Source organism: Malaclemys terrapin, chromosome 11, assembly GCF_027887155.1.
Source record: "Malaclemys terrapin pileata isolate rMalTer1 chromosome 11, rMalTer1.hap1, whole genome shotgun sequence".
Taxonomy (NCBI): Eukaryota; Metazoa; Chordata; order Testudines; family Emydidae; genus Malaclemys; species Malaclemys terrapin.
Window position 1 is genome coordinate 31,252,688 of NC_071515.1, and position 23,121 is coordinate 31,275,808.

The window sequence follows — 23,121 nt, forward strand, 5'->3', positions numbered from 1 at the left end:
TTTTTCAAGTTTTACTGGAAATGAAACTGAAAATATTAAAATTAAGAAATTTAAAATGTCAGATATTCAGTTTTCTTGTTTGTTCCACTGTGTGCAGCAGAATGAATTATGTCTGGGATATGTTTGCTTTTACTTTACTTTTTCATTTTTCTTTTGTCATTTTGTAATTTTTCCAAAGTTGGAAAAGGGTTCAATGTAGCAAAAGAAAAAAGAAAAAAATGTAACAGTGGAAGAAGCCTGGGGCATCATTTTTTATAGCATTCAATAGCCAAAAAATGGGACAGTGGAGAAGGGAAAAAATATGCAAATTCAAAATTATTAAAATCAAAATTCAAAGAAAGAAAGAAAGAAAGAAAGCTCTGATTTGAATCCTACAAAATGGAAACAAATTGCATTTTTTTGCAGAATTAGTTCCCCATTATTTGATTAGCTGCGAATCTAGTTTTCCTGTGTGGGAGAGCAATGACTTGACCCAGACAGGATATTATGTAGGCTCATTTAGTTGTGCATACTCATGAACAGTGATACTAGATGACAAAAGCAAAATACAGCTGATGGGCAAAATCCTCAGCCAGAGTAAACTGGCATAAATAATGAAGCTAAACTGATTTGAGGGGCTAGCTCTCTAATTCACATGTGTAACGTGGCCCTTTCTATCTCCAGCAAACTCCTCTAAGTTGAATGCCACTCTCTGACCAGTCACTTTCTCCATTACTGCTCTTCAGCCATCTCCCAAATGTCTATGGGAAGATGTTTTTAACTCTATTCAAACACACTATAGCCTTTGCGATGACCATGTGACTGTAATGCAGAATCACTACATGCAGTCACAATACAGGTGTCAATCAAAACTGTTAGGTCTGCCATCTGGGGCTTAAGCAAAAGGGAGCTAATGAAACTTCAAAGCAATCTCTCACTCTAAATTCTTGCATTTCAAAGGAGTTACTGTCTTTGAGACAATGGATACTGTCAACTCCCTATCAGGAGAGACAATGTATATTGTCCCCACTTAACAAGCAACAGAGGGTCCTGTGGCACCTTTAAGACTAACAGAAGTATTGGGAGCATAAGCTTTGGTGGGTAAGAACCTCACTTCTTCAGATGCAAGAAGTGAGGTTCTTACCCACCAAAGCTTATGCTCCCAATATTTCTGTTAGTCTTAAAGGTGCCACAGGACCCTCTGTTGCTTTTTACAAATTCAGACTAACACAGCTACCCCTCTGATACTTGTCCCCACTTAAGAGTATGTCCACTAAAGTATTTAATTAACACCACTTGATATTGAAATAGGCAGATCTGGGTCTGTTTACCCCTTCTCCAGGGAGTCCCTCCCCCATATAAAAAAAAATAATCTTAAAGCGATAAATGCATGCTATATAGCTTGAACACTTTTGCTCCTTGAATTTTAGTTAATATATGGTGCACAACCTTTTAGTCAACTATGGTATTTCAATCCCTCTTGTTTACAGTGACACAAGAAGAGGATGCTGCCTTCCAGAGCACAATGTTTGCTCTGGCTTACACATTCCTGAGGAACCATTCCCCTAAGAATGTTTCATGGTTGGAGTATGTGCTCAAAGAAAGGAATCATGGTTATATATGCCAGCTAGGGCTGAGAGGAAAAATAGTAATATTTACTCTGTGTTACATATATAAAATCGGACAAATTTCGATCTGCACTAACACTAACCTACCAGTTGCATTCTTCTTCTAAATAAAATAAAACATGTTTTCAGCATCTTTCACATCCCACAGTACTTTATAAATAGCTCTGCACTATGCACACATACATATCTGAAACATCACTAAACAACAAACCGTTACACTGAGACAGAGAGTACTGACCTTGATTGCAGAGTTAGACCTAAAAATATAGTCTGCTGGTTAAAGACCAGGAAGGCACACAGCTGTTCCTGACTCTGTCATAGGTTTCCTTACTTTAAACTTCTGTAAAATGGGCATAATGACACCTACCCATCTTTGTAAAGCACTTCGATATCTTTGAATATAAATTATTCTACAAATGTTCTTATTATTCAAAAAATTCTAGAGTATCTATTACAACTTGACCACAGGATCCAGAACAGTGTAGAGGAAGCCTCCTCCCTATCTCCCTCTCTGGGGTCACTAGGATCCACGTGGTGTCTCCCTCTGCCCAGACCTGTGGCCTTGGGGAAAACCACAGAGAGAAGCCAGCCAGAGACTCCAGCCAGTAGCAGCCAAAGCAGGGATTGCTGCACTGGTGGGGTGGGAGTATATGTCAGCCAGGGCACCATTCCACCCAGCCAAAACTGTGCAGAAGGGACCCCACACACTCTGGGGGCACCAGGAGCCAGCCAGAGATTCCAGCCAGTTGGACCAGAAGCAGCCAAAGCAGGGACCTTTTCCACAATTGGCCATTTCAATCAAATGTGTACAAAGTTCTGTCTTTCTTGGCCCTGTGCTCCAATCACTCCCTCGCCTCTTCCCTCTCCCAAGTCTTTTCACCTCAATTTCACTCCACACCTGCCCATCCTTACCCTCTTCTCCCCTGACCTGTCTCCCTCACCTTCCTTCTCTTCCATTTTCTTTCCATATAGCTGATCCCCTCCAAAGTAACCTGAGGATTCCCTGATAGTTTGTCTCCATCTGACCCATGCTTCCCAGGAGCAGAAGGGGCAAAGGGCCCAAGACTATATGGAGGCACAGCTCTTCCCAGCTGATAGCCCTGGGAGCAGAACCACGGCTTGTCCCACACAATGGACTGATCACTTTATAGATGTTCATGGAATTTTCCATTTCCCTCTACAATCCCTACAAAGCCGCCTCCCTGTTTACAAGAGAGGATGATCAGGCCCCATGTCACCATAATGACCTATACAAGATGAGTAATTGTAAATAAATATTTTTTCTTACATTCAGCTCATGTGTATTTAGTTGATAGAGAGGAGTGTTTGATAATTGAATTACTGTGCTTCCTCATTGAAGTCACTTCCTGATAAACAGCCAAAGGTTTTTTTTAAATAAATAAATATGACATCTTGAATAATCTAGGCTGGTTGGCTGGATAGAGCTGGTGTGGTGTTATCATGGTACAAAAATATGTGTAATTAGCTCTCTTCTAAATAGCAGAACAGAGTCCAACTAAAAAGTCATAAATGTATTCTTCTGTTTTGAAATAACAATTTGTGGGAAAATAAAACCACGTAAACACAATTGTTAGTTATCTCATCAACAATATCTTGAACCTTTGCTTTTCATTTTATTCCTCCCCCTTCCCCCCAAAAGAACTGGGATCCTGCCCAACTTCAGCACAGTTACAGCTTTAGTTCTTGCAGTTGCTATTTGCAACAGGTAGCTAAACAAACACCTTTATAAATGCACTAATGCCACACTTTCCACTAGACAGCTGTCATGTATGTGCACAGAACGACGCCAGATTTTGCAGGGGAATAATGCTGGTAGAAATTATGAACTGGTTCAAATAAAATTTAAACAAAACACAACCTTCATCTGAAATTTTCCCAAACCAAACTTGAGCCTTTTTCTGAGTTTTTCACCAACAGAAGTTGGCCCAATAAAAAATATTACCTCATCCACCTTCTCTCTCTGAGGTTTGAAGAAAATTCAGTTTTCTTTTTTTTTAACATTGCTTTGCACTTTAGCTGAAAGCATTAAGTACTTAAAATACCAAGGGTGGGGAGGAGGACTAGGCCTGCGTTATTTAAAACCTGATTGTAAAGAGGACATGTATAAATAGCATGAAACTAGCCTCTCCCATGAATTTTCAGCACTTCTGCATTTGCCTGAAGCCAAATGAACAGGGACATGAAAACTTTTTAAAACTTAAAAATGGTCATTCTTATTTAATGGAATTTGTTCCACCTTCCCTAATTTAGGCCTTGTCTACACAACAAAGTTGCTCTAGTTCAACTTAGATTGGTTTATAAATCCATTTAGTTAAAACAGTGCAAACCCCTGTGTAGAGACTCTTATTTCAGTTTAAAAGTGGCTTATTTCAATTTAGCTTAAACCAAATTCCTAATCAATTTAAGATAATCCAAAATAAACATAGTGTAACGTGAAATAAGAATGTCCACACAGTCTTTTGCACCAATTTTAAGTAAATCACTATTGAGTATAGTATTAGACCATTATTTAAACTGCTTCAGTTTTCTTGTGAAAACTAAATCCTACAAAAGTTAGTGTATTTTTTGCATCCATCACCTACTGCGATTTGTGGGGTAAGTATAGCATTCTGTAATGACATGGGTATTTAACTGTCTCATCAAATTCTACAATACTGTACAAGCTGTAGCTATATGGAAGATGGGGAAGATCCCATAGTGAAAAGGAAAAAAGGGAAAGAAAAGGTCAGGTATGGATTATTTATGGAAAAGGGAGTGCTCTTATATGAATGTTATTTTTATATTAAAAATATGGCAAAGGAATAATAGCACTATACAATACACACCAGTAATATGTGTCCACACTAGGAGATTTAACAATAGAACCCTCATTGGTGCCAGCACCAGCCATGAGGTTCCAGCAATTGCTAGTATTTGATCCCCTTAATTAAGCCTGTCAAAACCTGTTCTGCATTTGGTCTCTAGTGAGGAAGTTTTTACAAGAATTCCTTAATGTAGACACAGCAGAAATGACACACATGATTGTGGGGTTTTGTATAGTAAAACTGTTCACATAATTACAAAACACAGATATTCAGTAAATGTCTTTAATGCTTTCTCCCACCACGTTGATGAAGCTTGCTGTTATATTATGGCTTCTAGGAGATCCCAAATAAGAAAAGTAATTTTCTATTTCTTCTTTCTTCCACCTCTAGTAATCAAGTTGTCAGCACTGTGGCTTAACTCAAGTATCTCTTGCATTTTCCTTTTCATTTAAAAATGTTAATCAATGATAGCAAAAAATCTTTCTGCTTAAAATAGAGCAGTTTAATTAAAATGAGACCTAAAGAAACAACCTGGCTAATTTCAGAGAAGTCCTAATTATTATTTTTTTTTTAAATCCAAACCCTACTGACTAAAGAATTGGTCTATCCATTTGCCATTGATCTTCATCCGGATCTTTCAAATGCCAGGACTTTTCTACACATAAAAATTGTGCTAATTTAACTAAATCATTAGAAACTGATATAGTAAAGGGGGTGCAACCCCCTTGTGGGGACAATCTTAAATCAGTTGAGAAAGCCTTATATTAATTTAGCTTAAATCAATGTAAAGCACTCAAACTAATTTAAGATTGTCCACACAATGGTGACTGCACTGACTTAAGTACATCAGTTTCTAAAACAGTTCAGCTAAAATTAGTACAGTTGGTGTGTGTAGACAAGGGATTATTAATGAGTATAGAGAAATAGCAGGAAGAGTGTTACCAGTTTTAACTTCATTTTGGAAAGCACCGTTTTCGGAAATCAGTACTGCAGGGAATCAGTGTCAGACAACAAGGGCTTTCTGAATATTTCAGTGCTTGGCTGACTACTTCTTAACTCTAGCTCACATCTCAGGCAAATAGTGGTTGTCATTAAAAAGATTTTCCAACAGTTACTCCACAGTTGCCACAACTGTTTCCTGGTGTTAATGAAGTCCTACCAATTGAGGCCAGTGGCGGATCTGGCCCACTGGCCACAAAACGTACTTGAAAGATACAATTCTTATTACACCTAATATAATCATATCACTTGGTATATAGGACTTGATATGAACAGCAAAATATTCATGGTTTGGTGAACATCCAACTGTTTACAGGAAATATTACTGCCAAAGAGGTAGCATTAAAGCAAACAGCTCTACTTCAAATTCGTAAATCTGGTTCATAACAGTTTTCAGGATCCTGATTGTTTTTCTTTCTTAAACTTCAGTCAATAATAGCACTTACTTTGGATGGTAACTTTAAACTGGCAGGAGGCTTCATTTCCTGCTTCATCATGGGCGGTGTATTGCACTTGATGAGATCCATACCGGAAACAGGAGCCACTGGATATTGAAGCTATTGAGGTAAACACCCCACTGTTGTCGCTAATTTCAGGTTGTTCCCAGCTGACCTGTACTGGATCAGTCTCGGTGGTTATGGTAATGTCCCATGGGCAATTTGTTATGGTTGGAGGAATCGTATCTGTGGAGTTCAAGGGAGACAATTAAAAACATGACACGCTGTCACTTGCTGTGGCACAGCGAAAGGCTTGAATAATGCATTCTTGCTAGTAGTAAGTTGCAACCTGCTAAGCAATAAAGGCTATTTAAGAAGAGAGAAAGCACGAGATAATAAATGATATTACTGAGACAACATTTGTTGCACAACTAATTTTTGGAGACATTTCAGATCTAATTAGATTTATAAGCTGTTTTTTATATGAGTGGGGTGACAATAGTGCAAACTGTGATTCTTCTCATATAAATGGGACAGTTCCCTTTATACGAAATAGTCCAATGTTTATTCTGCATTGTGCACTAAATAACAGGATGCAGAAAACAAACATGTATAGGACCTGCACTAAGAGTCTTCTAGGTTTACTGTAGATTTTTTGAACCACTTAAAAATCAAAAAACTGTTGCAAGCATGCTCAAACCTTCATGGAAGTGCAGCAACCCTTTGTCCAATGTTGGGGGGATTTTCCTAACCTCCAAAGAGCGGAACAGTCACCTTTTCTTAGTTCATCAGCCAAATGGACATGCCATGACATGGAGCTGAGGGCTGGGGCAATGGGGCAAAGAGAAGAAGGGGTGGGATTTGTGTATGAAAGTTTTAGAAACCCACAAACAACAACAACAAAATAATTTGGTAACTTACCAAACTAAAATAAAAAGATATAAGTTTGGTGCAAATTTTAGAGGACCCACTGAGGGGGTTCATATCAATGTAACTAATTTGAATTAGAAAACAAACTATCCAGTGCATAAAACATAACTGTGTGTGTAGTCAAGTTCTAAGAATTTAAACTTTGGGCTAACACAGTAAATAGTGATACAATGAGGAAACAGTCCTATATACTCAATGAAGGAAGGAAGAAATATTTTTCATACCCAGAAAAATATTTAAAATAATGCAATGTACATACATTCTTACCTATGCCTCTATTATCAATGTTATTAGCATTAGAATTCTATAGTCACCTGGATCACCAGAGGTGGCCCTCATGATGGTCTTTGGTTGGCGCCTGGAACTCAAGAGTCAGAAGACTCCCACTGGCTTTAGAGGGGATTATTGTATATAGCTAAATCCTGTGCAACTCTTCAGAAAGTTAAAGCAACATTTTAATGCCTCATTACACCCTTACAACTCCACAAACCCTAGGTTGCATCATTTAAGACAGTGCTTGGCCCAATGGCTCTTAACTCTTACAGCTATACTTGGAACACACTAAGACCAGACACTCTAAGAATATCACAGTTCCCAGTATAACTAAGTTAAATCACAAAAAGAACAGGAGTACTTGTGGCACTTTAGAGACTACTCTTAAATCAAAGTTATACTACTGGAGTAAAAATAATAGGCAGCGCGTGCTTTGCCTACCCAATGGGTAATTTGCATTTCTTTTAAATAAATTTCCAATTGTAATTGAAACTAGAGGCTAAACCTGCAGGGAGGAAAGTTTTGTTCACATTTTTTAATGCAATCTGTGACATAATCCAGATTCTAGGCCACCATCATACCATTTAGATGCTTGTAACTACAAAAATATATTTTAAAATTTGTTCACACAATCTTCTAGCACACAAAAAGCAAAAGTGTTCAAATCACCCTCCCAAGACACCTGTTTGCCTGTATCTGAATTATTTTTAGGCTATTTGGCAATATTTCAATTTATTTTTAAAAACTCATTGTAAATGTGTGACTGAATAAGAAAAAATTAATTTAGAACAAATGTTCACCTCACTAATGAGCATTTCTTCTCTCTCTTTTTTCCCTCTCTCTTTCTAACTTTCTAGGGCAAAAGTTCACAAAGAGCAGGGCTCTACCATCTGTTTGCAAGCTGCCTGTCAATTCTTAGATTGAGCAACTTCCCTGCCAGTTTACAAAGTTTTGGCTGCAAAAATTCTCTTGTTCTGAGAAAAGAGATGATGTGCCTTTATGAATAATTGACTTTTTGTAACCTTGATCTAATCCTAACAGAAAATCATCATCCCCAACATAGTGATCACAGGACTTATTTGAGAAGATTATTATGTCAATATCACTATTTGTTTTTATTTTGGTAACACTTAACAGCCCCATGTAGGTTTAGGACAACATGGTGGTAGATGCTGTATAAACACAGAAGAATACATTGTCTCTGCTCCAGGGAGCTTACAATCTAATCAGAAACAAGCTGCAACATAGAGTGTAATATATGATAAACAAATAAGTACAATCAGCTATCCTTGATTGTTATTCATCCTAGTTCATCTGTAGTTGGTTGATATCTTGTAGCTCCCAAGACAGAAGAGGGTCAGAAGCAAGGATTTGCAAGATGAGAGGAAGCAAGATGATTCTTATGGATCACCTGAGGGAGATGGTCCATGTGTAGAGGGCAAAATGGAGACATTTGTGAGAATAGCAAACTAATGGCCATGCAAGGCTAGGATCTTCACTGAACAGAGGGGGAAAACATGATTAGAGCCAAGGATATAAAAGTAAAGTAGGGACACATTGTAAATGGCTTTGAAGACAAGATATTTAAACTTGTGATGGAAAACAGGGAGTCAGATGGAAGATTCATAAGGTGGGACAGGAAAGATGTGGTCAGAGTGATGGGCAAGGTAAAAGATCTTAGCTGCTATGTTTTGTATGAACTGGAGTGTGATTGTTAGGGAGGCCAGAAAGGGAGACATTACAGTAATCAAAATGTGAAACCATGAGGGCCAGATTCTAGCAATTCATTCTGTGAAACCATCAGCTATAATATAATACAATGCCAGCACCGTAGTGGTAAGTAGCTCTACTACATTAGGCAATGAACAACTTCAACAATAAGGCCTTAAACGACTGTGTAAAACTAACCATTGAGAGTTTTCTATCAGAGTGTAGTCATGTTTGATTGCTCAATCATGTAACCATGATTATATTTTAGGACAGGTACACTATGCTGTGGATTTTTTCTTCTAGACCCAGTGGAAATGTTTCACATTTGAATGCAGAAATGATCACATTATTTCATTATTTATGAACATCAGGATATGAATCACCTCAAAAATAGCTTTCTCCAGTGTATAGCATCTGTGCAAAAATAGTTTGTTGTTGAAATGTTCAGGAAAAATGTTCTGAAAGGCCTTGGGCCAAATGTTGCACTGATTTACATCCTCTGTTGCCCCATTGATTGACATGGGGTTTGACTCAGCACAGAATTCATCCCTGTGTTTAGATTTGGTTTATATTTGTGCCCTTCATCCTACCACCCAAAACGCCCATCTAATCCTAAATATACCTGTGTCAAATCCATCACAGTACATGTGAAAAGAGGATGTATTTATTTAGAAAAAAGATCCTGCAAAAGCTGTACATTGTCTAGGGCTACTGACAGAGCCTTCCCAATACCATGTAGTGTCTTAAGCTCCAAGCCTTGTGATTCTGAGGGCAGAATCCCATTGATTTCACTGGTGCTTTTCCATGCAGGCTCATAATGCAGGACTGGGGACTTACTCTGCAAGTAATCCCATTGCTTTCAGTGGGACTAGTGCACTAAGGTACCACTTAATGTCATGGTAGATTCTGGCCTGTAGAAATTTCAGCCACAGGTTTTTAGACTTCGTACATCTTTTCAAGTATTTTAGGTGTACTTTTCTTAACATATAGGTTTAGTTTAAGCAGTGTTTCTCAAACTGGGGTCGCCGCTTGTGTAGGGAAAGCCCCGGGCGGTGCGGGCCACTTTGTTTACCTGCCCCATCCGCAAGTCCGGTCGATCGCGGCTCCCACTGGCCACGGTTCGGTGCTCCGGGTCAATGGGGACTGCTGGAAGTGGTGCAGGCCGAGGGACATGCTGGCCGCTGCTTCCAGCAGCTCTCATTAGCCTGCAGCGGCGAACCGCGTGTGGCCAGTGGGAGTCGCCCGTGATCGGCTGGACCTGCAGACGGGACAGGTAAACAAACTGGCCCGGCCCACCAGGGGCTTTCCCTACACAAATTCCCCAATTTGAGAAACACTGAGGTAAAGAGAAGTTAATATGAATTTTAACTTGATACTCCACTTACCAGGAAAAGTTGCTATATTGCAATTCAGAATTTTTTCTCTGAATATCAACATGAATTGGCTACATCCTAAAGATCAACCATACATATTGTAATAATATTGTGAATGTAGTCTATTTGCAAAGGTTGTTTTCTGAAATCACATTTAAATATTATGGCTTTGAAGGACAGTTCTGGTAGAATTTAGTGAATGAAAGTTTTCACCACCAGCAATTGGGGCAGAGAAATCAAATCTTCATGGACCCATAAAAAAGCAAAACATCCTTAATTTTAGCTTAAAATTTTTAACAAACTTAAAGACCATTTTTAAAGGCAAACATAAAGAGTTGTAAAGCACAAAGCACTGATTTCATGCTGCTGTGTTAGCAGACCAGTACTTGTATTTGTCAGAAGGCACTGGATCTAAGTTGTTTTTCCCATTCCTTCATTTTGACCTGGATTTGTCTCATTGTCAGACAACACTGAACATTTTACCTCTGAATTTTTCATCTTAATTTAGGACTGTATTTGATATCAGATATAAATCTAGTGGGAGCCAGTTGACAGAGAGATTAGAAGACCAAACTAAGCTGTAAAAACACAGTTTCAAGGGTACCTTGTGAATTATGATTTTCATAACAGACCTGTTATGTGAAAAATAGACACTTCTCAAATCTCATAGTTTATCTCTGAGACTCATTATCTTTCTTTGTTACATACACTTGATTTCTGCTGTCATTTGGGCAAAAAATAATCCCATCCAAACTACACCTATTCATTTCAAAAGAGACTCAGGCCACCTCAGCATTTTGTTAATGGGGTCCAGAAGAGTTCTTTGAGGCTGAGCAACATAAAATGTGCATTGAGGTTCAACACTCTCCTCTCCTCACACTGTTACTCTAAGGAAGGAGAGCCCTTTTTCATTAACTCTGATCAGTGCCTTTCAGGGCCTTTTCATACAAGAGAATAGACGTCACATAAAAATAATAATTGACATTGCCATATTTTGGATTCATCCACCTGTCATTGAGTAAAATTTTCAAAAGACACCTAAGTGACTCAGGAGCCAAAGTCCCATTTTCAAAAGTACTTTAGGAGGCACTTTGGAGCCTCAGTCTCGAAAGTGGAGACTCCTAAGTGCCAAAGTCACTTCTGAAAATGGCTCTCGGGGCTGTTAGGCTCCTAGCTTGAGATGGGGCTCTCAGGATTTCCAAGGTCCTTGCCACAGAATTGGGAATCTGGAAATCCTAGGACCAGCTCTCAGCATCCATGGCTCTGGGGCAGCCTCTCCATGAAGAATGCCCCTGGCTGGGGACTCCAAGGCATCCAGATTCCAGGGCTGGTGGAGCGGGGAACCTACCAGTGCCAAGAGATCTAGCTCCAGCTGGGGTTCTGGGGGCTGTCAGGCTGTCTTCTGGGGATCCTACCTACCAACAGAGGCCAGGCTCTAGCTGGAGTACTGTGTGGCTGGCAGGCTCCCTACCCCAGAGACCCAGCTCCAGCTCCTCAAGTTTTGTTGGAAAATATTCAAGTAGCTCTAGTAAGATGAAGAGAAGGGGAGAGTGATCAACAATACTAAGGGCAGTGCAAGTTTAAATATGGTAAGGCTGGCCTTGAAATCTAGCCAGGGAAATGATCCTTAAATGATTATAGCAGTTTCACTGGTATGGACAGAACAGGTGCCTTTGTTCCACGATCCAAGATTTTCTATTTAATTTGCCTTTAGTTTCCTCTTCTATAATATGAGGACAATGATACTTACCCACACTGTAAAAATCTTTGAGAACTATGGAAGGAAATGTTATATAAGAATTACTCTTTATTTTCCTCCATCCAGATTCAGACACACACGCACACACACACTCAATACATGCCAACAAAGAAAATCCCTAACAGGCACACAATTACACAACATTTCCATTGTTTTCTTGATCCAATTTATCTAACTTTACTTCAGGGAAGAAGTTTGGTGATGAATATCTAGCTGAATGACTGGTGACAAATGATATCCTCAACAACATGAGACTGAATCACCTCTGATCTTGGACATCTGTTGGTTTTGAATGATACTTGTGGTAATTTCCTCTGCTATGTTCATCAAAGAACTTGGGAGTTCATTTAGGAAAGAAAAATTACAGCTAATAATTTGGTATCATTTCTTGCCTGGTAGTGCATAGGCCAATTACACTCATCTTTATTTCTTCATACTACGAGATCATTTTCAAAGCTAAGCTTAGTTTGGCACTTTCACAAACATTTTTGTTTTCTTAACATTTCCCTGTTTACTTCTTACATAAATTGCTTTTGGTTAGTACTTTTCTGCTAACTGGCACATCAACAAAAAAACAACAATATTCTGTAGCCAAAAGATGAGTGAGCCATGCAGCCACTCGCTGGAAAAAGCAAGGGGGCCCAATTTTGGAACTCATTGGTGAGTACTTCCTAAAATTATTAATCCCATTGGCTCCAGTGATAATGCAGCTATTTTCTTGAATAATTGTTCCTCAGCACAGTAAGGATTACACAGTTGGGTCCAAAACGTACAGGTTCAGAACATCTGAATTAAACACAAGCATCACTGTGAAATATTGAATTCCAAAATGGCAAAGCTCATCCAGCACCATATTTAGAGGATTACTATGTTGGATTAGGCTTTATCAAGTATCGTCATCCCCAAGCAGTCAAATATCATGAGGTTTATTACAAATAAACAATCTGGGGTGGTTCTTTTTATTTGCCTTCCTGAACCTCTAGGCTACAATTGGCTTCGTTGTTAAAGCTCTTCTCCTCAAGCATGATGGAGAGAAACTTACTATTTTTTAAAAGATTTTCATGCTGCTTCTTGACTGCAGCAGCTGGGGCTTTAAGAACACCACCAAAATATTGCAGGACTTATAATAAAATGGCCAGGGTAGGCAACAGTGCCTTATGTTCAGCTCCTGCTGAGACGTGATTGTGACTTCTGAGGCAACTGAACCAATTCACATGACCCTAGTTGTTAATGAGGTCCTGGGTTAATTTGAATGATAAAATCATATGAAATAAAATTGGATATTATGTATTTTACATTTGCAGTGACCGTATTGTAAATATCCCATATGAATACAAAGGTTATTCACGTATTTTATCACTTAAAAAAAACATGCTTCATAGCTATGTCACTATGTCTATCAAATAAAGACATGATTGCCTTTGAAGTGATTTTGATTAATATCACAGCTCCAAGTTATCAGCGGTGTAAAGTAAGATTTTTGTCATTTTTCTAGACTGCAGACAAAGAGCCAACACGTTGTGAGCTACGGGGAATATTTTGCCTCTTATATGAACAGAAGCAAAATGGTGATCCACCAGTTACCAGCAATCACCAGTGTGGCAGTGGTTAAAACACACAATTAAGACTCAAACATTTCTTTTCTACAGACATCCTATGCAACATCCTCATGATTAAGATTTATAGACTTGGGAGATTGGACATGTTACGCACCTGCACACCATTCTGCTTTTGGGTCCGTTGTGTATAGAATGATGTTAGTCGAGTACATCTAGCTAGCACATATCCTGCACGTGGAAGGATCCTGCGCATGATGAAGAGTCTCTGTGTGCTATTCACTTTTCACCCAGAAGCCCCAGAACAATACAAGATTGATCCCAAGTATATATGGATGTATGTGTTGCAGTTTAGAAGAGGAACATGAGAAGGGTCAGGAGAGTTATCTCCCAGCTGAAATAATACAGTAACCTTCCCATTGTATAACACAGCAATAAACATGGACAGATCAATTTCAGAGGTGACTAGATTTTAATATTTAAATCTACAAGAACTAATATCAATTATTCTAGATACCAAAATAAACAATCCCACTGTACAGAAAACTGAGGCATCCTCTTACCCTGTGTAAATAAATTTAAAAAACTTTCACAAAGCTTATCACATTTACCCTAAATTTGAGCTTCACAATATGTCTTGACTTCAATTGCAGTTGGATTGTTGTTGTTGTTGCCACCTGGGGAATATTTTCAAAAGTGCCTAAGGTATTTAAAAGCACATATCTCAATGAAATCGAGGAAGTTGAAAATCAGTGGAACTTGTGTTCCTAAATCATTTAGGCCCTTTTAAAAACCCCTTTCTTATTATCTTATATTTATTTGCATGACAATGAGAATTATTTTATTATTTAAAATTATTTCATAATATTCTATGTAAATCAACAGAACTTCATTTTCACATCATGCATTCCAACTCAAGGTATTTAGGATGCAAACTGAAAAGCATTTTTTTAAATGAATCAAACTGTCCAAGCACAAGTATAGGCTTAAGCCTGGATTTTACAATCTCCATGTTAGTCCTGATGTTCAACCACAACAAACCCAAAATATGTATTCTAAACTCCCAGGAAGAAGAAAAAAAAAGTTTGAAACAAAAATGCTTTTAAGTTGATTCATTTACTGGATGAGGCTGGGTTTTACATCAGAGTGCCAAACCTCATTGATTGGAATTTGATTTTGCAAAACTACAATCAGAAGTGTTTAGGATCCAGGATCTAATTTATCTGAATCATCACCAGCTTCACAGCTGGTTTAGATCTGGGTAGCTCCTTTGAAGTCAACCAATTTACACCAGATGATGATCTGGACCATAAAGTTTGTGGATAAAAAAAAATAGTCTGCTTTTGTCCAATGTCTATCACTTTTTAAGTAAAGTTGTTCAGTCAAAAGGAAATATTACCTGGTTGTTTTGATTTCTTTGGCCGCTTAATTTTCATAGCTGTAGCTCCATGTCCCTCTACATGAGCTGTGTAGATCTCAGGAGACTTTTTCTGATTATCTGCAAGGGCAAAAGAGTTTAAAATTTCATGAAGACCCCTCCAGGATAGCACATCACATAAAAAAACTTTTCAAGGAAATGTCAAAGATGAACTTTCTTTTCATGTTACACAATAATATGTACTCTAGAGTATATTATCTGGAGCATAATTAGGAGCCTTTGGACTCTAAGGAAATAGTTGCAGAAAGTTAAAAGTAGCAGACGTAGTGAAAACTAAATTTGAAATTTGATATTATTGGCGTCCTGTACACAGAACTCTTAGTTATCACCACGGTCCTTGGCCTCTCTCTACTGATACAACCAAGATAAACCAATTTTTGAGAGCCTTTTAGGCATTGTGTTGCACTGAGCTTGTACCTTGTTTCTATCCTGTTAAGCTTAGTTCTAACACAACCTTTTTTCTTAATACAATTAGTGGTGCTAAACATTAACAAACTTTGGCCACGATCCTGCAATTTCCAACACATCAGAGCCACACTCACTTCAAAAATAGCTCACCTAATGTACATTTTAGGATTGGGGACTTGGTTTATTTTTCACCCCTAAACAATTTGTTCATAAAAGGCTGAAAGCTCAAAGATGTAGGTAATTATTTAGTGGCTTAGGTTTGGCTAAGATAATGTGATAAATAGAAAGTAAACATTGGCTGTATGTGCCTTTTGATAATTATACTTCCATCCTCAAGTTAGACAAAAATACACCCAAATACCTATGTTAAATCAACTTTATTAAGGTTGCAAAGGCAAGCACACAATAGAAAGGAAATGCCAGAATTAAGGTTGTCTATTGCTAAAAACAAACAAAAAAGGTTGAGCAGGTGAAAAATACTCACAAAGAGAGGCCCCTGGTAGGAAGCGATCTGCATTTCTTGGTTAGCTGGGCACAATCTAACATTATGTGTTTCAATATGGCCAAATGCAAGGCCAAACTTACAAGATAGGGGACTATATCCCAGAAAGCAGTGACTCAGACAAGTGCTTAGGATTCATTTTGGATAACCAACTGAACAGAAGCTCCCAGTGTGATGTTGTGGCGATAGGGCAAGGAAATATCAACTAGGAACAAGGAGGTTATTAAACTTTATCTATACTGTACTGGTGAGTCCACTTCTGGAATACTGTATCTAGTTCTGGTATTCACATTGAAGACAGGATGTTGAAAATTTAGGAAGAGTACAAAGATGTGTCACAGGAATGAATTGGACTAGCTAACATGCCTTACATTGAAAAACGTAGGGAACTCAATCTTTTTAGTTTATCAAAAAGAGACTTTAAAAGGAAACCTGATCACAATGTATAAGTACCTAGACTGGCCAGTCCTCACCCACAGACAACCCACCAACCTTAAGCATATTCTCACCAGCAACCACACACCGCACCATAACAACTCTAACTCAGGAACCAATCCATGCAACAAACCTTGATGCCAACTCTGCCCACATATCTACACCAGCAACACCATCACAGGACCTAACCAGATCAGCTACAACATCACCGGCTCATTCACCTGCACGTCCACCAATGTTATATATGCCATCATGTGCCAGCAATGCCCCTCTGCTATGTACATTGGCCAAACTGGACAGTCACTACTCAAAAGGATAAATGGACACAAGTCAGATATCAGGAATGGCAATATACAAAAACCTGTAGAACACTTCAACCTCCCTGGCCACACAATAGCAGATGTAAAGGTAGCCATCTTATAGCAAAAAAACTTCTGGACCAGACTCCAAAGAGAAACTGCTGAGCTCCAGTTCATTTGAAAATTTGACACCATCAGATCAGGATTAAACAAAGACTGTGAATGGCTATCCAACTACAGAAGCAGTTTCTCCTCCCTTGGTGTTCACACCTCAACTGCTAGCAGAGCACCTCACCCTCCCTGACTGAACTAACCTCGTTATCTCCATACTGATTTATACCTGCCTCTGGAAATTTCCATTACTTGCATCTGAAGAAGTGAGGTTCTTACCCACGAAAGCTTATGCTCCCAATACTTCTGTTAGTCTTAAAGGTGCCACAGGACACTCTGTTGCTTTAGACAGGGAGTAAAATGTAAGGCTCTTTAATCTACCAAACAAAGCTGTAACAAGCTAGAATGTCTGGAAACTAAAGCTAGACAAATTCAGAGTAGAAATAAGGTGCAAATGTTTAACAGAAACGTAATTAACATCCTCTATCACTTGGAGTCTTTAGCTTAAAATTGAATGCTTTTTAAAAAATATGTTTAAAATCAACCACAAGATACTGAACTGATGCAACAATTAGTAGGTGAAATTCAATGCCTTACACTGTTGCAGGAGTCAGACTATCTAATATGATCACAATGGTCTTTTATGGTCTTAAAATTTATGAATCTATAAAGAGAAAGCAAACGTTATTAGACCATTACATAGGCTAAAAATCATAGAACCATAGCAATGTAGGGCTGAAAGGGACACACAAACCCCCCTGCTGAGGCAGAATCAAGCATACCTAGAACATCCCTGACAGGTGTTGATCTAACCTGTTCTTAAAAACCTCCAGTGATGGAGATTCCACAATGTCCCTTTGGGGCCTATTCTAATGCTTAATTCCCTTAGTTAGAAAGATTTTCCTAATATCTCACCTAAATCTCCCTTGCTGCAGATTAAGCAGATTCCTTCTTGTCCTATCTTCAGTGGACACAGAGAACAATTGATCACCATCCTCTTTGTAACAGCTCTGAACGTATTTGAAGACTATCATGAGGTCCACCTTCCATCCTCTTTCCTCAGGATTAAATATACCCAGTTTTCTTAACCGTTCCTCATAAGTGATTTTTTTCTAAACCTTTTATCATTTTTGTTGCTCTCCTCTGGACTCTCTCCAATTTGTCCACATCTTTCCTAATGTGCAGTGCCTAAAACTAGTCACAGTGCTCCAGCTAAGACCTCACTAGTGCTGAGTATAGTGGAACAATTACCTCCCATGTCTTACATATGGCACTTCCATTAATACATCCCAGAATAGTATTTACCTTTTTCACAACTGTATCACATTGTTGACTCATATTCAATTTGTGATCCACTGTAATGCTATGTACATTCAGCAGTACTGTTGCCTTGTCAGTTATACCCCATTTTGCATTTGATTTTTCCTTCCCAAGTGTAGTACTTTGCACTTCACTTTAAACATTGGAATAGTCCCATTAACTTGGCTGGGACTGCTCATGGGCCTAAAAGTTGTACATGTGTTGCAATGGGACCAATGAGTGCACTTGAAGGTTCCCAGTCCTTTAAATTTTTTTGTTTGTTTCTTACTTATAAATAGAAATCAGCTAATGCCATGCATCTCTACTCACATCTCCCAAACAACTTAGTAAGTATATGTAATCATGACAGAGGAACTAAAAAAGAACTGGAGAACAAAATCTTCCTTAAGCCATAACACATAAAGATATTCAGATAATTAGCTGTTGCTCTTTCAAGCATATGCTAATTAACAAGGAAGCTTGAAGCATAACTAGAAGGAAAAATCAGTTATGCTTGGGACATTAACTTAAATTGTCATGTTAGAAAGACAGTTAGCCTCTCACTGTAGGGAAAGGGGTATTTTCATTTTTTTCTACAGAAATACTTGTGAACTTAGTAATGAGATATTTTGAAGGAATTCACTCTTCAGGGGATTATTTTAATCATCCATTTAGCAGTTAGCACCACCTCCTCACTGGGCATTCACCTGATATGGCATCCTAGAGGGTGGGAGGTGGAATTATTCAGTTTCTAGTTTACTACATATTTAAAACAATCATTTAGAATGAAGCTTTAAGTGCAGTGTCACTAAAACACAGAGAATGGCAGAGATTGCCAACAGGAGCCAGTGCATTAGAGACCATTCTTCACAGCAATGAGAACATCAGAGCCATACATTCTAGTACTCTGTCCTTTGCTTTTCCTGGATCAACTGGACTGTTCGGTGGAGACCCTCCACTGCTGGGTAGAGCCCCCAAACCTCCTGTTAAGCAGGTTCTCTAAAAGGGTAATTCTGCAATTCTTCATAGCTAATCCCCTCTTTCAAGGAGGAATGAGCTTGCAAAATGCCCATACAAAGAGCTAGGGTCCAAAGTCATAAATCACCAGAAATAACTGCAGGTAATGGATACTAGATATATTTAAAAAAACTTATACTCTTGTCTTGAATTTACCAATTTATGATCCAATGCCAGTATGTTATGCAGAATATACATGCAAAATGCTTCTAATTTAACTCCCACTATTGTTAACAAGAGTGACACACATTACTTAGGGACAATTTAAAAACCCTTGTTTCCCTACAGAGGAATAACACGAATAGGTGGGATATGCTGAGTTTCTTCCTAATTATTTTGAGGGGGGCAGATTATGTTGCCTCAGAAATTATAGAGGGTTTTCCCCCCACCAAATCCATAAATCCCCTCCCATGCCCCCATAGCCATCCTCCCATAGACTGCCAGCCAGCAAATGCCCCCAATTCTTTTTGGGAACTCCAGTCTGTAATAAGAGGGTCTTCTGCAGGATCACTGGGAAGTGGTGGTTTTCTCCACTTTTGCACCTCTCGAGCTGAGATCTACTGATTTAACTTCCCTCTAAAACAGAGAAAACCATGCAGGGCTTAGACCATAATGCACAATTTAGAGACTTTAGTCTTCAGAGCTCATAACATGGTAAAGCTTCCTGATTATATATTGGCAGATAAATGACTGTGTAAAGCTCTGTACCATATAGTACACACTAGTTATAGTAAGTATTTGAAAGAAAACAGATCTTAGCATCTGTACTCCATTCCACAGAACTTGTAGTAGAGGCAAAACATGAATTGTGACTTAAGAACATAAGAACGGACATACTGGGTCAGACCAAAGATCCATCTAGCCCAGTATCCTGTCTTCTGACAGTGGCCAATGCCAGGTGTCCCAGAGGGAATGAATAGAACAGGTAATCATTAAGTGATCCTTCTCCTGTCACCCATTCCCAGCTTCTGGTAAACAGAGGCTAGGGACACCATCCCTGCCCATCCTGGCTAATAGCGATTGATGGACCTATCCTCCATAAATTTATCTAGTTCTTTTTTGAACCCTGTTATAGTTTTGGCCTTCACAACATGCTCTGGCAAAGAGTTCTACAGGTTGACTGTGTAGTGTGTGAAGAAATACTTCCTTTTGTTTGTTTTAAACCTGCTGCCTATTAATTTAATTTGGTGGCCCCTAGTTTGTGTGTTATGAGAAGGAGTAAATAACACTTTCTTATTTACTTTCTCCACACCAGTCATGATTTTATAGACTTCTATCATATCCCCCTTAGTCATCTCTTTTCCAAGCTGAAAAGTCCCAGTCTTACTAATCTCTCCTCATATGGCAGCCGTTCCATACCCCTAATCATTTTTGTTGCCCTTTTCTGAATATTTTCCAATTCCAATATATCTTTTTTGAGATGGGGCGACCACATCTGCACGCAGTATTCAAGATGTGGGTGCACCATGGATTTATATAGAGGCAATATGATATTTTCTGTCTTATTATCTATCCGTTTCTTAATGATGCCAAACATTCTGTTCGCTTTTTTGATTGCCGCTGCACATTGAGTGGATGTTTTCAGAGAACTATAAACAATGACTCCAAGATCTCCTTCTTGAGTGGTAACAGCTAATTTAGAGCCCACCATTTTCTATGTATAGTTGGGATTATGCTTTCCAATATGCATTACTTTGCATTTATCAACATTGAATTTCATCTGCCATTTTGTTGCCCACTCATCCAGTTTAGAAAGATCCTTTTGTAGCTCTTTGCAGTCTGCCCGGGATTTAACTATCTTGAGTAGTTTGTATCATCTTCAAATGTTTCCCACTTTTTATGGACCATTTATGAATATGTTGAATAGGACTTGCCCCAGTACAGACACCTCGGGGACACCATTATTTACATCTCTCCACTGTGAAAACTGACCATTTATTCCTACCCTTTGTTTCCTATCTTTTCACCAGTTACCAATCCATGAGAGGACCTTCCCTGTTATCCAGGGATTGGCGACCTTTTGCTCTTATCCCATGACAGTTTACTATGCTTAAGAGCCTTTGGTGAGGGACATTGTCAAAGGCCTTCTGAAAATCTAAGTACACTATATCCACTGGATTCTCCCTTGTTGACTCCCGCAAAGAATTCCAGTAGATTGGTGAGGCATGATTTCCCCTTACAAAAACCATGTTGACTCTTCCCCAACAAGTTACATTCATCTCTGTGTCTGAGAATTTTGTTCTTCATTATAGTTTCAACCAGTTTGCCCAGTACTGAAGTCAGGCTTACTGGCCTGTAATTGCCAGGATCACCTCTGGAGCCCTTTTTAAAAATTGATGTCACATTAGCTATCCTATAAGACAGCCTTATTAATGCTCCTTCAGCCTTATACCATGTGTTTTCAATGGCAAAGGTTAACATATAAATGAACAACCTGTGCCAGCATTTTAACACACCTTTTCTGGAAGAAAAAAACAAACAAACAATGTTTGTTGGCATGATATACTCAATTTGATTAAGGAATGTACTAAAACAACTGTGACCCATCCAACTTATAAACAATATACTGTTCCTGTTTTTGAATGCTCATTTCAAAATGAGAATTTTAGTAGATTTTGAAATAAAGACACCAAAGCACAATTAAATCAGGATAACCACATTTACATTTAATCACATGCTCTCCATACTCATCGCATTTTGAAATAAATGTGTGCCGCAGAAAGAAGAAGGATGCTCTTACAGTTAAAATCCTGCACTGAGAGTCAAATCATCTGGGTTCTACTCCTGGCCTTGGCATAGACCTTTGGCAGGTCACTCAGGCCTGGTCTACACTACGGGTTTAGGTCGACTTTAGCAGCGTTAAATCGAATTAAGCCTGGACACGTCCACACGACGAAGCCCTTTCTTTCGACTTAAAGGGTCCTTTAAACCGGTTTCTTTACACCACCTCCGACGAGGGGATTAGCGATAAAACCGGCCTTTGCGGGTCGGAATTGGGGTAGTGTGGACGGAATTCGACGTTATTGGCCTCCAGGAGCTATCCCACAGTGCTTCATTATGACCGCTCTGGACAGCACTCTCAACTCAGATGCACTGCCCAGGTAGACAAGAAAAGACCCGCGAAGGTTTGAATTTCATTTCCTGTTTGCTCAGCGTGGAGAGCACAGGTGACCACGCCGAGCTCATCAGCACAGGTAACCGTGATGGAGTCCCAGGATCGCAAAAGAGCTCCAGCATGGACCGAACGGGAGGTACGGGATCTGCTCGCCATATGGGGAGATGAAGCAGTGATAGCTGAACTCCGTAGCAGTAAAAGAAATGGAAAAGTATTAGAAAAGATCTCCAAGGCCATGAAGGACTGAGGCCATAACAGGGACACACAGCAGTGCCACGTGAAAATTAAGGAGCTACGGCAAGCTTACCACAAAGCCAGAGAAGCAAACGGAAGGTCCGGGGCAGAGCCGCAAACTTGCCGCTACTACGCAGAGCTGCATGCGATCCTAGGGGGTGCAGCCACCACTACCCCAACCATGTGCTATGACTCTCTCACTGGAGAAACACACAGGGAAGACGGTTCGGGGAACGAGGAAGATGAGGATGGAGGTACTGTAGGTAGCTCACAGCAGCAAGGAAGCGGAGAAACTGGTTTCCCCAACAGCCAGGATATGTTTGTGACCCTGGACCTGGAACCAGTAACCCCCGAACTCACCCAAGACCCTCAGGGCACACAGGAGACCTCTGGTGAGTGTACCTTTGTAAATATTTGTAAACATTACACATGGTTTAAAAGCAAGCGTGTTTAATAATTAATTTGCCCTGGCAATCGCGGCCAGTACATCTACTGGAAAAGTCTGTTAACGTGTATGGGGATGGAGCGGAAATCCTCCAGGGACATCTCCAGAAAGCTCTCCTTTATGTACTCCCAAAGCGTTTGCAAAAGGTTTCTGGGGAGGGCTGCCTTATCCCGTCCGCCATGGTAGGACACTTTACCACGCCAGGCCAGTAGCACATGGTCTGGAATCATTGCATAACAAAGCATGGCAGCGTATGGTCCCGGTGTTTGCTGGCATGCAGACAACATCCATTCCTTATCTCTCTTTGTTATCCTCAGGAGAGTGATATCATTCACGGTCACCTGGTTGA

At 39.3% G+C, this 23,121-nt stretch overlaps 1 protein-coding gene across 2 annotated transcripts in view; it reads right to left on the minus strand.

Moving 5' to 3' along the window:
* LOC128845069 (sushi, von Willebrand factor type A, EGF and pentraxin domain-containing protein 1-like) overlaps positions 1 to 23,121 on the minus strand; it is a 62,870-nt gene that overhangs the window by 9,032 nt on the left and 30,717 nt on the right. Inside the window, exons 2-3 of one of the 2 annotated variants that reach the window (XM_054043279.1) lie at positions 14,869 to 14,967; positions 5,878 to 6,114 (exon numbers count right to left, since the gene is read on the minus strand). In XM_054043279.1, coding sequence (XP_053899254.1) covers positions 5,878 to 6,114; positions 14,869 to 14,905 — 274 coding nt within the window. In that variant the 5' untranslated portion in view covers positions 14,906 to 14,967. Of the gene's footprint in view, positions 1 to 5,877; positions 6,115 to 14,868; positions 15,198 to 23,121 lie in introns of those variants that run through there. The other variant, XM_054043280.1, reaches the window with a different exon arrangement.